Source organism: Ceratocystis lukuohia, assembly GCF_044167205.1.
Source record: "Ceratocystis lukuohia strain C4212 chromosome Unknown Supercontig3_pilon, whole genome shotgun sequence".
Taxonomy (NCBI): Eukaryota; Fungi; Ascomycota; class Sordariomycetes; order Microascales; family Ceratocystidaceae; genus Ceratocystis; species Ceratocystis lukuohia.
In genome coordinates, this window is record NW_027263522.1 from 1,411,696 (window position 1) to 1,424,957 (window position 13,262).

The following is a 13,262-nucleotide window of genomic DNA, read 5'->3' on the forward strand; positions in this document are numbered from 1 at the left end:
AAACAAATTGAAGCTCATGTCTTCTTTCTTTATTCCTTTATCGTCATTTAAGGCCAAAGATAGCGATATGTGATGGTGGCATAGCTGGTGTAAATAAGGTTGGGTGGGCTGGGGGAAGCACTTGACGTTTTGATGGGGAGGCCCAGTCGATTTGATCGCTTTTCTTCTGTTTGTTTTCTATTTTATTTTTCCTCCTCTGTTCTTGTTTTCCGATTTTTACTATTTTGCCGCTATGTGTTGTGTCTAGCTTTCCTCGGGTCATCAGCCGAGCATCCCTTTACATCTCTCCTCTCGCAAGAATGAGGCGGGATATGTGGAAAATATGTTTGAGGATAAGCGAAGTGCGAAAGAGAAACCGTTGACCAAGAAGCAACGCCGTTGCTGTTGGAACTGCTAGGATTAGGCCCCTATGGCCAGATGCGTGGGCTGGATTACAGTGGGTCGAGCACTGAGAGGCACTAAGTATTTATGGGACAGCCCCGTAGTCTGCAGTTGGGACGCTGTCATCGTTGCTGCTGGCTAGGTTAGTTCATTTCGGGTTCTTATACACATCGGAAGTTAAGTGGAATAAATACGATATAAGCACGGTCTGGAGACGTTAAGGACGAGGGGTTTTGGGAGTCCCAGTAAAAGAACGCGAGTGGAACTTATTGGCACTCATTGTAATCATGATTGGTACCTGCATTCACAAGGCTGGCGGTAAGGCCTTTGGGAGGGTCAGATATGCTAGCGGAGAGTGGAGACCAGTGTGCTAGTGCCCCTGAGGAGGCGAGAAGGGGGAGGGGTGGCAGGAAGGGTAAAGAGTAACTTTTGCTCGTGGGAAAATAAAAATGTGAGAGCTTGGCACAGGCTCGGCTTCTCAGTCTATTTTTTATTTTTATTTTATTTTTTTCTACCTACAGCCAAAGGGGGGAAAGAGAACATAGGAAGCCTGACGGTAGAGGTAGAGGCGTCAGCGTTCTAGTCGTGTATTGTCTCTATTTTTAAGGGGATGGTAACAGCGGCGATAGCACTACAGGTAGGTGCCTGCGCACACTAAAAAAAAAAAAAGGAAAAAGACGCAGGTGCCCCCGGCGAAGGCTCAGATCAACAATGATAGCAAAACAAAACAAAACAACACAACACATCACTATCGGCATCAATCATCAATAACAAAAAAACCTTCAAGCTCAGACCCTTTGCATGTTGACATCGTCCTCCTTTCATTGGCCTAGCTCGGGGCTAGACTTCCTCCTTCCTTCTTCCTCCCCGGCGCTCACCACTAACAGACTGTTAAACCCACCCCCAAATTTACCCCTGGAGCCTTCCTTCCTTCTTGTGTATGCATGCTTCCTTCGGCCCCTGTTTGGATTTTTCATGGTTTCGAGAGAGAAGAGCTGACCATGTACCTTTTGCATGAGCAGCAGCGCGTAGTGGTACCTAGGGCAACGGAACTTCCGTACAAAATCCACAAATGTGAGGGTCGCAGAGTAGCAGAGTCGCAAGGGCCCTCTAACTGTGCTAGTGTTGGGTGTGCCCCGGTCGCCCAGGGCAAGGGCAGAGCATGGCTGGCTGGCTCTGGCCACTGGCTTGCAGGGGCTCTGGCGCAGACCCTATTAGTGGAGACTTGGTGCTGCTCGCTGTGCTCAATGTACAGACATGTAGGCAGTTATACATGCTGTGTACATTGTCGCGGATGGATGCGTTGTGCATAGCATAAGACGTTCCTTGCTTTGCCATCACCGGCATGAATGACGAATATATAAATTCGATAAAACCAAAACATAGAACACAGACAGCAACGCAAGGGACCCATAGGCCGGAGGGAGGGAGGCATATTGGGGCTTGCATGCACTGCTGGGCCTGGCCTGACCTTACCTAGCCTGGCTGTTCCTATCTGTTGTTTGCCCAGGGCTCAGGTTCCTTCATGTACTCCCCTATTCCCGCGTCTTCCCCTCTGCTATTTCTTGCCTGTCTCGTCGTAAATTTCTTTTTCTCCTCCTCTGTCCCTCTTCTCCTTTTCTTCTTCTTCCTCCAACCCTTCTTCGCTTTAGAGGCTTCAATCTTCTTTCTTGGTCATCCAACTTTTCTTTTCTTTCTTCTACTACCGGCATATCACGCTGTTTTTATTTTTCTTTCCTAAGCTTTTATTTGAATTCCATACTCTCGTTAAGACCAACAAAGCTCTCCTAACTCCATTTCTTTGCTTCCACGCTCTTCTACATAAACCTAACGTCATCTTCCATTACTTCGGAAGACGGCCATAATATCCGATAGGACTTAGTATTACTTTCAAGCACACAGGTATGCCTCTCTCCCATGACCGTCCTGCCGCGCATGTGTATACGCGTGCGTGCGGGAGATGACCTATGTTGGCCGCTTGCGTCGCCGGCATTTCCCCTACACCAGCCCGAACACCGAAACATATAAGCACATCGATGGAGCCGGCACCAGAGTCAGGAGAGATGAGCGAGATAGAGACAGCCACAGGCCAGCCAAGCCATAAAACGAGAGGCTACGTACGACAAGATTGAAAGCATCCCCTGGACAGCCACATCGGTAAAGGCAAACAACAAAGACAAGCAGAGACCGATACTCAGCCGCGCTAGCCTTCCATTTTCGACTGCACAGTTCAGGTTGTTGCTGTTTTGGGGACTGTGAAGTGTCCACAAATGGGAAAACTTTTGCTTCTTTCCTGTCTCTGTTCATCACTGCTGTTGCTGTGCTGGCTCACCGTTGCTTGCTACTTTGTTTACCGCATACACGCTTCCCCTCCCTCGGCCAGGAAGAGTCATTCAAGTCGGCTGCCTGGGCTTTGCTTTTACTCTTATCCATCAACGTGTTGGATCTCCATCCTTCGCTTTGTTTTCTCTTTAACTTTATCGCTGCCTCAAATACTCGCATCTATTTTCTCTACATCGTTTTCTAGTGCCAAGAAGTTTTCAACCTACTAACAAGCTTCCTCTCTACAGCTCTCACAATGCACGGATTCAAGGTCGCTGCCGCTGCTGCGGCTGTCTTTGCTGGCGCCGCCATTGGTATGTTTGCTCTCCATCAACAAATACTTGTGTTCACTTCAACTAACCATTGCTCCTGCACTAGCCGACGTCGACTGTGACAACTCTACTGCCACCTACACCATTACCGATGCCGCCTCTGCCACCATTGCCTGCGAGACGGTCAAGGGTAGCATTGCTTTCGCCACCTCAGTCGCCGGCTCGGTCACTATTGAAGGCCCCGAGGCTATCGAGGGTGATGTTATCATCAACAACGCCACTCAGCTCACTGGTCTCTCCTCTACCTCGGTTACCAAGATCAGCGGTAACTTTGAGCTCAACGAGGTGCAGATTTTGGAGTCAATCAACTTCCCCAACCTTCGCTCTGTTGGCCAGCTGACCTGGATCGCCCTGCCCACTCTGGACACTGTCAACTTTGGAACCAGCGGCGTCACCACTGTTAGCAGCATCCGCATTTCCAACACCTTCATTTCCACTCTGGAGGGCATGGACTTGGTCTCGGTCGACACTTTCCAGATTGACAACAACCGCAACCTCAAGACCTGGTCTACCGGTCTCAAGAACATCACCGGCTCGCTCATCATTGCCTCCAACGGTGCTAACCTCGAAATTTCTCTGCCCAACCTTACGCTGGCCAAGGATATCGATGTCCGCTCCGTCAAGTCCTTCTCCATGCCTTTGCTGGCCACTGTCTCAAACGGAATTGCGTTCTCTAACACTACCAACCTCGAGAGTATTTCGGCCCCCAAGCTTACCACCGTCGGCCAGTCTGTTGCCATTAACGGCAACGAGGCTCTGACCAACATCTCAATGAACGCCTTGACCACTATTGGTGGCGGTCTGACCATTACCAACAACGATAAGCTTGAGTCGGTTAATGGTTTCGAGAAGCTGAACAAGGTCGCTGGTGCCGTCAACGTCCGTGGCAACCTTACTGAGGTTTCCTTCCCTAGCCTCAACGACGTCAAGGGCACCTTCGATGTCATCTCCACTGCCGATGTTTCCGAGTCGTGCACCACCTTCAAGAAGCTGTCTTCCTCTGGCAAGATCCAGGGCAAGCTTACTTGCACTTCCGCCACCGCGGACTCCACCACTGGCGGCTCTAAGCCCCTCAGCTCTGGCTCCAGCTCTTCCAACTCTAGTGGCTCGTCGGATAATGCTGCTGGCACCCAGAGCTCGAATGCTATCTTCCTTTCTGTCGCCATTGCTGGTGCCATTGCCGCTCTTCTATAAATTTGACATCACACTTGTTTTCTTTTGTCAACTTGGGGTTGTACGACGATGACATGGTGTAGAAGAAGAAGAAGAAGCAGTATGGAAGAATGAGTCTGCAAAGTTGTCTTTTTTTTTCATTTTAGATGCATGTAGCACGGGTGGATGTAAGTGCTATGCATGAAAGGATTGTGCTGTTTAAGGATAGGATAATCATGGTTTTGTGGTGGCGTTTTATGCTCCATATCTTTTTTTTTTTTATTCCCTCTTTTTTTGTGTTGCTTTTTTTTTTCTCTTATTTTTTTGAAACCACCTTAACCACGAAGCACTCCTACTCTATTATCGATGGACCACGATGACAAATCTTTGTATGTTGACAGTCTTTGCAGCGTGTATCTTTTTATCTGCCTTGGTTTTGAAGAGAGGGCGCATCAGTATGTAGAAATAAATAGGGTGGTTTCGATAGAAGTGATGATCGTCTTATCCAATTTTGTGTTTCTTCCCATGTGGTTATGCGAAAAACATCCTGTGCATAATTGTGCTCCATGCCATGTCTCCTGGAGACGAAGGCCATCGCTAATATTTGAGTCGCGATGTCAAAGTCAAACAAGACAAGGCCAAGTCTCTGTGAACCCCACATGAAGCATCAGACCGGCCAATGATAGGCCGCAATTTCTGTCCAGAGGAAGCCCAATATTTTATGTGTTTGTTGGTAGGCTGCCAGTTTTATGCCAACTAACTAACCCCTCATGCATTTCTATTTCGCTGTTAGGACTGGTGGGTGAGTGACCTTCGTAAAGCGAATTATTGCCATGTCTCGTCCACATCCTCTTGACCCGCTTGGGCCTCATGAAATCTCCAAGGTACTCATAATCACTCATTCTTGTCTTGCCTCCCTGCCCTCTTGTTCACCCTATCTGCAAGTCATCCCCGTACACTATATTACAGACTAATGGTATTGTGTTGGCTAACTCGCTGTTTCCTGAGTTGTTCACAAGGCTACTGCTATCGTCAGAGAGCACTTCCCGCCTGCTACTAGTCTTGTCTTCCGTGTCGCTACGCTCTATGAGCCACGCAAGGCTGAACTACTCCCCTTCTTGGACGATGTAGCTCGTGGTCTAACACCGGCAGTGTGGCCAGTGCGCATGGCTCGGGTGCATGTGATTGCAGAGGGATGTACTTCTACCATGGAAATGATGAATAGAGATACAGCAGCAAATACCGTAGACTGTTCAGGGAAAGGCAAAAATACAGATGGTAAAGCAAAGCTGGAAATAGAGATAGACCCTGAGGCTGAGGTAGAAGAAACTCGCCCACTCTTTGAATTCCACGTCGACTTGGATGCCGCAAAGGTCGCCTATCGGGAACACAAAAAAGGCAAGCATTCATACATTGATGCCGATTTTATGGGCCGCGTTCAGGACGCCTGCTTGGCCGACGCAAGTATACAGGCTGAGATCGCTAAGATGGCGCTGCCTGCTGGATCATCAGTTGTGGTGGAGCCATGGGAGTACTCGACAGACGGCTTGAATGACGTCTCAAAGCGGACAACCATGGTGAGTTAGCCACTACTAATCGTGTCATGGATATATCGTACATAGGCACACACAGACATGGCCTGGACCGCTGACCTCTCCTAGTGCTGGTTCTACCTGCGCCGTATCTCACACCCAGATACAAACTACTATGCCTATCCGCTCGACTTGTGCGCTGAAGTTTCTGATAACCTGGCCGTGATCAACATATATCGCCTGCCATCAGCCGCAGGCGACCGTGTGCACCAGAACGCTCAACCCTTTGATGATCGTCGTACGCACTCATCAGCCATTGAATACCACCCAGAATTGCGCCCCGCGCCACGAATGACCACAAGGCCGTACCAGATAGTTCAGCCTGAGGGCCCGTCGTTCCACGTACGCGGCAACGCCATGACATGGGAAAAGTGGACGTTCCGCATTGGGTTCAACTACCGTGAGGGCCTGACACTGCACGACGTGCGCTACGATGGCCGTCCGCTGTTCTATCGCTTGGCGCTGGCTGAGATGTTCGTGCCGTATGCTGATCCGCGCTGTCCATACCCACGAAAGGCTGCGTTTGACCTCGGTTGTGATGGTGCGGGAATCAATGCGAATAACCTGAAGTTGGGCTGCGACTGCCTGGGCTACGTCAAGTACTTTGACGCATGGCATGTAGAGGCAGAGGGCACGCCACTGCGTTTGGAGAACGTGGTGTGTTGCCATGAGCAGGATGATGGGATCTTGTGGAAGCACTCGAGCTTCCGCTCAGGCAATGCGGTAGTGGTGCGCTCTCGCATTCTTGTGCTCCAGACAATAATTACTGTCAGCAACTACGAGTATATCTTTGCCTTCCACTTTGGCCAGGATGCATCCATTCACTATGAGGTACGTGCAACTGGAATTCTGTCTACCGCACCCATGAACATCGGCGACCCAGTGCCCCCATACGGCACGCTGGTGGCTCCTGGAGTTCTAGCACCGTATCACCAGCATTTGTTCTGCCTACGGATTGATCCCATGCTAGACGGAGCGAACAATTCGGTCCAGGTCGAAGAGTCACACGCAATGCCCATTGATGATCCAGACACCCACAACCCGTTCCGTGTTGGCTACACCACCACATCCACCATGGTTGAGAAAGAGCAAGGCCTGGATCTCGACCACAAAAGCGCGCGTGTGTTCAAGATTATCAACGAGGGCAAGACAAACCCTATCACTGGCACGCCCGTCGGCTTCAAGTTGGTGCCTGCCTATAGCCAACAACTGCTCGCACACCCGACATCGTTCCATGCCCGGCGGTCCGAATTCGGCCAGCACGCTGTGTGGGTGACACGCTACCACGACGATGAGCTGTACCCAGCAGGGACTTTTACAATGCAATCGTCGGGTGGCGATGGCATTGCATCGGCAATTGCACGGCGCACAGACCTGGGGGGTGATGAATCAGCGGTGCGCGATCGCGACATTGTGGTGTGGCATACATTTGGGTCAACGCATAACCCGCGGATAGAAGACTGGCCGGTGATGCCGAGTGAAAAGATGGTGGTTGGGCTGAAACCAGTCAACTTTTTTACCGAGAACCCCGGTATTGATGTGGCTGTGTCGACGCAGGAAAATAATAAGAGCGTCATGGTATGCTGTGCAGAGGATAATGAGGCTTAATAGATAAGACGGGCACGGGGATATGGAGTAGTAAGTTGTATCGCTATTGTTTGTATACTCAGTCATAAATGCACGCCTCGAACTTCTCTGAGTCATAGTATGCGGGCTTGATGGTATTACCACTGAACATACGGCCATTGAGCTCGCTGACAGCCTGCAATGTGGAGGTTGTTAGTAACAAGGGGGGGGGGTTTGAAAGAGAGGGAAGAGGGTAGTGGTGTATGGAATTAGTTACCCGCAATGCAGAGATTTGATTCGTGAACTTGATAAAGACACGCCGAGATGCTTGGTCGATATACAATCGTTCGACGCGGCCATACTATACACATGTTAGTAAGAAGACTTGAATCAGGGAGTAAGGCCGTCTTCGTAGGGCTTACCTTTTCTCCGCACTCCTCGCCAATCTCCTGGCCTAGGCCCAATTCGATCTCATGAGCAAGGTCTTCCATTCCATCAAGCATGCCTCTTAGTACCACCACGTCGCTCATCTTGCCAAATTGGCCGCTATCTTCGTTGTTTCTCTGGCCTCCTAGGACTTTATTACGAGAACCTGCCGGCTCTGCCCAGCCCCCGCCTTCTGCATCGGGCCTTTTCCGGCGCTTTTCCACGGCTACAGAAAGTGCACTGGTGATGCCGTCAGATTCGGCGCCGAGCCCAGACCCTTTGGTCCAGCCATATTTAGCCATCATGCGGCCAGCGAAGCCGGACTGGCCGGGTCGGTTTGCGCGGGGCGCCCCAATATTGGCATCATCGTAATTGTCATCGTCGTTTGCTGTAGAGCTATGGCCAAGCCCAAGTGCCGGCCGGGATCATCGTCCCAGTCCCCGCCTTCTTCGGGGTCATTGCTGTCGTTATCTCTCTGGACATGCGCGTAGCGTACTGGCGCACTGGAGGCAACTACACCAACCGAAGCGGAGGCTGGGACCAGAGTTGGTGTGGGCGCCGAAGGGTCTGGTTTCTGGCCCTGAGACATGGCCTGGCGGCGAGCATAGACATCGTCACCTGAGATGTCCATAGGTATCTCTTGTGGTTCTGGAGGAGGCGCAAAGTTGAAGCCAGGCGGTGGCGCAATTCTCGCTGCAAATGATGGTTAATAAATATGTCTTAGGCTAGAGCCTTGAAAATATCTTACCACCCAGGCCGGGCCGCTGATCTCGGCCCTCGTCGCTACTCAAGTCGCTTCTTGAGCCGCTGGAAGGACTGACACTGCGGCTATAGCTCTTGCGATGACCGTATAGGATATCCTTCCACTCCCTAATTTCGCCGATGCGCTCATCACTCTTCAGGTACTCGTCTACATTTGTCGGACGCGATGGATCGTACACATCTTCCCAGTCGGTTTCTCGCTGCTCGTGGTTCCGCCGTTTGTTCTTGTTTTTACGTCCACCACGCTGTCGCTTTTCCCCCGTGCCGTAGGCCCACTCATCGGCTTTGGAAGGCGCCCAATCCGAGAGCCGGCTTCTGACCGGAGGAGCTTGAGTTGTTGAGGCTGAAGTTGAACTGGCTGTTGTTGGTGCGGCTACGGACTGGGCTGGGGTTGCGCTATTGGGAGCATTGGGGGCAGGCACGGGCGCCGAAAAGACGGATTTGGGCTTCTGTTTCGTTGGAGCAGTACGGCGGATAGGCTGGAAGCGAAGGGCTGTGGTCGATGAAGAGGAGATGAGCCAAGCTGCAGGAAAAAGCTAAGGATAGGCCATAGGGGCATAGCATAGAAACTTACCGCTATCAGCTGCTTTTTTCTTGGCTGCAGCATTAGAGTTCGTTGCATTGGAAGCTCCAGGCTCGGGCTCGAGTAAATCTGCATAGAGGGACAACCCGGCGGGTTTTGCTGGTGATTGGCTAGACATTTCTTTGAAGATACAGAACGATAAAGGCTAAAGATTGTCGTCGTAGTTTTGGGGTGTTGAAGAAAGGATCCAAGATGAGATTCAAGCTTGTTCGGGGGTGTCTACAAAGGACCAGAAGTATCCATACACGAGCATTTTTGTGGTGACACAAGCAAACGGCGCCTTTTTTGTGGCATAATGACATACATACCCTGTGATGTCATGGGCAAGGAAAGGCATCGTGAGAAGTCAAACAAAGAGTCGTGTGGTGAGAGTGCATTTTGTTTTTAGTATTAAGATCAAGTAAACGTTTAGATTTTAGTATGCATAGTCGTAAAGCTCGTTAAGTCCAACACAGGGCTTTTATGAAAAAAAACCACCATCATCTTTCATCGTCCGAAACGCGCTACCGGCTGCTTGTCTTTGGAGATCTTTATAGATGTGCAAATTGGCTGTCTTTCACCAATGGCGCATCAATCTGTTCTGCCCGTACGCCAACATCTACAGCCTCATTGTAAATATCATCCGCGCTGGACGGTGGCTTGATAGAGATCCAACCTTCCTGATCTAAATCATGCAGCGCACGGAGGAGCCAGCTACAGCTACTGACGCCATCTTCTATGATATCGTTACCATCGAAACCGCGCCTGCTGATGTCTGGCACAAGTGGTACTTTTGCCACCCGACTCTCTAGCTCACACTGTAGCTCGTCGTCAATTTCAGCGATCCGGATGGCACATACCACAGGTATGTTCTGAGGCATGTTTTCGACATGGTTAGACTCAAACTTCCAGCTACTACTGCCATTCACAGGCGTTTGCCCTAGCTGGACGTTCTTGCTGGGCTGTGGGGCTTTCGATTCGGGACCTGCTTCGCCGTTGTTTACATGTGTAATATGGTATGTCTGGCCATGAGTGTCGCTGATGTGGGAGTACAAACTCCAGTGCCATCGTTTGGCCATAGGTCTTGGTTGTTGCTTCCCTAGGGGTTTGTATGTGGGCGACGATATGAGCAGATAGAGTGAACCTGGACGAAGCTCTATGGCGTTCTTCCTAACAGTGCGGTCTGTAATAACAACGTTATTCAGGCCCGATATTTCAGTCCATAGTGGATGCGACCGCAGGATATTCTCAAGGTCTTTGAGGACTTCTACGTTATTCATAGCGACTGGAGGTGCTCGAGAAGTAGATAGCCTGTGTATGCGTGTGTGCGAGTGTGTGATATCCAAGTAATAAGCATGCGGACTGTCTTATATGCGAGGCGTGTGTAAGCAGAGGAGAAGTGGACCAGCCTGGGCGCTGGTCGCTAAAATCAAGGGATCTAAGCTTGTCCGGCCGGGGTCACGTGGAAGGACGAACAATTAGACCCTACCCTAGATGCCTTGTTGTATCAAAACCAAGGTTTGATGCTTGCGATGGCAATGAGAGAGAAGATAAATATAAGTATTGTATTGTGAAGATGGCGATAAGAACAGTAAAAGGAAAGGCGGGATTTTCGTTCCCGACCTGAGAGTTAGAGAAAATAAAAAGAGAACTAAGCTCACGCTGTAGGTAAGATTTGAGGGCGGCAAATCCCAGCCAATAGGGATTGCAAAAAGAGATGCTCCGAGTGAGGGTCGAACTCACGACCTTTGGATGGCATTTTACATTTCGGAAGTTGAAAATCAGACCCCTCATGAATTATGAGACCACTGCGCTACCACTGCGCCATCGAAGCCTGTTGGATTTCATCGCCGATTGCAAGGGTGCCAAATTCAGTGTATATTACCCGAAGATTTACCGAAAAAAAACATAAACAGCTGCGACAATAAACGGCGTCGCATTTCTGAGCGGCTCAGGAATTCTAACCTTCAACTCAACCTAAGAACGACTTTTTTCTAGCATCCCTTTCCTCTCTTTTGATAAGCTTTGCTCTTATCTTAGAAATTTCTCCATCATTTAAATACCCGAAAATCGGCAAAAGCGCAATTGCTTTGTACTGTCCTATTGAAAAATAGTCTCGATATCTTAACCGAGCATCGCATCACGTCATAGCTTGCCTCGTATAATCGGTTACTATTTTCCTGAGGCTTATTTGACCACATACGTGCTTGTCCTATCTGCAACTATGGCTAGCCCCTTGACTCTCCAGACTGCCATTCAGGGCGTCACCAGCTCTGTCGCTGTTATCGTGCCCTCGAAGCCGACACCGGTAACGGCTACATATGCCCAGCTTGTTGCTGACATCACGGACTTTCGCCAAAAACTCGCAGAAATTGGCATTGGAAAAGGCTCTTACGTGTCTCTTGCGCTCATCAACAGTTATGAGTTCATAATCGCCTTCGAGGCTAGCGCATGGCAGAGCGCAATCGCAGCCCCACTGAACCCCAACTACAAGCAGGCCGAGTTTGAGTTCTATATTGACGATGTCAAGTCCGACTTGGTGCTAGTTCCTCGTGGCGCTTTCAATGCCAGCAGCCCTGCTGTTAAGGCCGCCCAAAAGTTTAATGCTGCTATTGCAGAGTGCTATTGGGATGCACAGGAAAGTCGTGTTGTTTTGGACATAAAAGACACCGGGAAGCTCAAGGGTAAAAAGAGCCGGGTCCTTACTGCTGCGCCGGATGATATTGCCCTTGTTTTGCACACAAGCGGCACAACGTCTCGTCCTAAAGTGGTGCCTCTCACCCATCGCAACCTCACCCGTACCATGATGAACATCAAGAATACGTATCAGTTAACTGCCGCCGACCGTACCATGTTGGTTATGCCACTCTTCCACGTCCATGGGCTCCTCTGCGGGCTGATGGCTCCTCTGTATAGCGGTGGATCTATGGTTGTTCCTACTAAATTCTCCGCTTCTGATTTCTGGGCCGACTTTACCGCCCATGGTGCCAACTGGTACACAGCCGTGCCAACAATCCACCAGATTCTACTCAAGAATCCTGTGCCATCACCATTGCCCAAGATCCGTTTCATACGTTCCTGCTCCTCGCCGCTCTCGCCCACCGTTTTTGCCCAGCTGGAAAAGACCCTGCAGGCGCCTGTCCTCGAGGCTTATGCAATGACCGAGGCTGCTCATCAGATGACTTCTAATCCCCTTCCTCCAGCAAAGCGCAAGCCTGGCTCTGTTGGTCTGGGGCAAGGCGTACAGGTCAAGATTCTTAATGATGATGGCGACGAGGTGTCCCAGGGCAACGAAGGCGAGATTTGCATCAAGGGCGAGAATGTTACTAGCGGCTACCTGAACAACGCAGCGGCAAATGCTACAGCGTTTGCCAAGAAAGGCTTCTTTCGCACCGGCGACCAGGGAAAGATGGATGAAGACGGTTACGTTATTATTACTGGCCGTATCAAGGAGTTGATCAACAAGGGTGGCGAGAAGATTTCACCCATTGAACTGGACAACGTCTTGACCTGTCATGCAGCAGTATCCGAGGCCGTTAGCTTTGCTATTCCTGATGAAATGTATGGCCAAGAGATTGGTGTAGCTATTGTACTCAAGCAAGGACAATCTGTGAAGCCAGAGGAAATCAAAGCATGGGTATCGGAGCGACTAGCTAAGTTCAAGACGCCGAAGGAGGTGAGTACCAACAAATCCGTGTAGTGGTGTGAGTTTGCTGACTTGTTATTCTAGATTTACTTTACCAATATTATGCCTAAGACGGCCACTGGCAAAATCCAGCGGCGTATTGTGGCGGAGGAGATGCTGAAGCAGGTCAAGGCTAAGCTGTAGAGTAGGCACACAGAAATGAGTGTGCGACATGTATTTTACTGCGTATCTTCCTGAGGGGATCCGTGAGATCTAGGAAGAATGTGCTGTAGATCTACGCCGTGAAATTGTTTTACATGCCCAGTTTTGATACCGGTTCAGCCGGTCATGTGGGATGGAATAAGATGCTTGGTTGAATATTTTAAGGAGTAATAAGAGCTTGAAGCAGGTAGATATTATTACCGTGCCTCTACAAACTAAGTTATGCGGTTTTGTGACTTCATTTGACGTTTTTGATTTCTTGGCCCTGTTTAGTAAATATGTCGATAAGAAAGGGTTGACTCTTCATGTCTATTGAGATC

General features: G+C 49.9%; 4 protein-coding genes across 4 annotated transcripts; 3 read left to right on the forward strand and 1 right to left on the reverse strand.

Moving 5' to 3' along the window:
* Positions 1 to 2,959: 2,959 nt before the first annotated feature.
* On the forward strand, positions 2,960 to 4,229 carry HOO65_030378 (Protein ecm33; the record flags this gene model as incomplete). Its single annotated transcript, XM_071002235.1, has 2 exons — positions 2,960 to 3,017; positions 3,082 to 4,229. The coding sequence occupies 2 exons, from the start codon at positions 2,960 to 2,962 to the stop codon at positions 4,227 to 4,229; spliced, it is 1,206 nt and encodes a 401-aa protein (XP_070860057.1).
* Positions 4,230 to 5,020: 791 nt separating this feature from the next.
* HOO65_030379 (copper amine oxidase) lies at positions 5,021 to 7,387 on the forward strand (the record flags this gene model as incomplete). Its single annotated transcript, XM_071001941.1, has 3 exons — positions 5,021 to 5,071; positions 5,207 to 5,764; positions 5,849 to 7,387. The coding sequence occupies 3 exons, from the start codon at positions 5,021 to 5,023 to the stop codon at positions 7,385 to 7,387; spliced, it is 2,148 nt and encodes a 715-aa protein (XP_070860058.1).
* A 58-nt stretch (positions 7,388 to 7,445) lies between these two features.
* Positions 7,446 to 10,375, reverse strand: HOO65_030380 (Splicing factor 45; the record flags this gene model as incomplete). Its single annotated transcript, XM_071001857.1, has 7 exons — positions 7,446 to 7,541; positions 7,623 to 7,706; positions 7,768 to 8,159; positions 8,276 to 8,464; positions 8,520 to 9,056; positions 9,108 to 9,261; positions 9,707 to 10,375. The coding sequence occupies 7 exons, from the start codon at positions 10,373 to 10,375 to the stop codon at positions 7,446 to 7,448; spliced, it is 2,121 nt and encodes a 706-aa protein (XP_070860059.1).
* A 944-nt stretch (positions 10,376 to 11,319) lies between these two features.
* On the forward strand, positions 11,320 to 12,924 carry HOO65_030381 (putative peroxisomal-coenzyme A synthetase; the record flags this gene model as incomplete). Its single annotated transcript, XM_071002124.1, has 2 exons — positions 11,320 to 12,771; positions 12,826 to 12,924. 2 exons carry the CDS (start codon positions 11,320 to 11,322, stop codon positions 12,922 to 12,924), a joined length of 1,551 nt encoding a protein of 516 aa, XP_070860060.1.
* Positions 12,925 to 13,262: the final 338 nt, after the last annotated feature.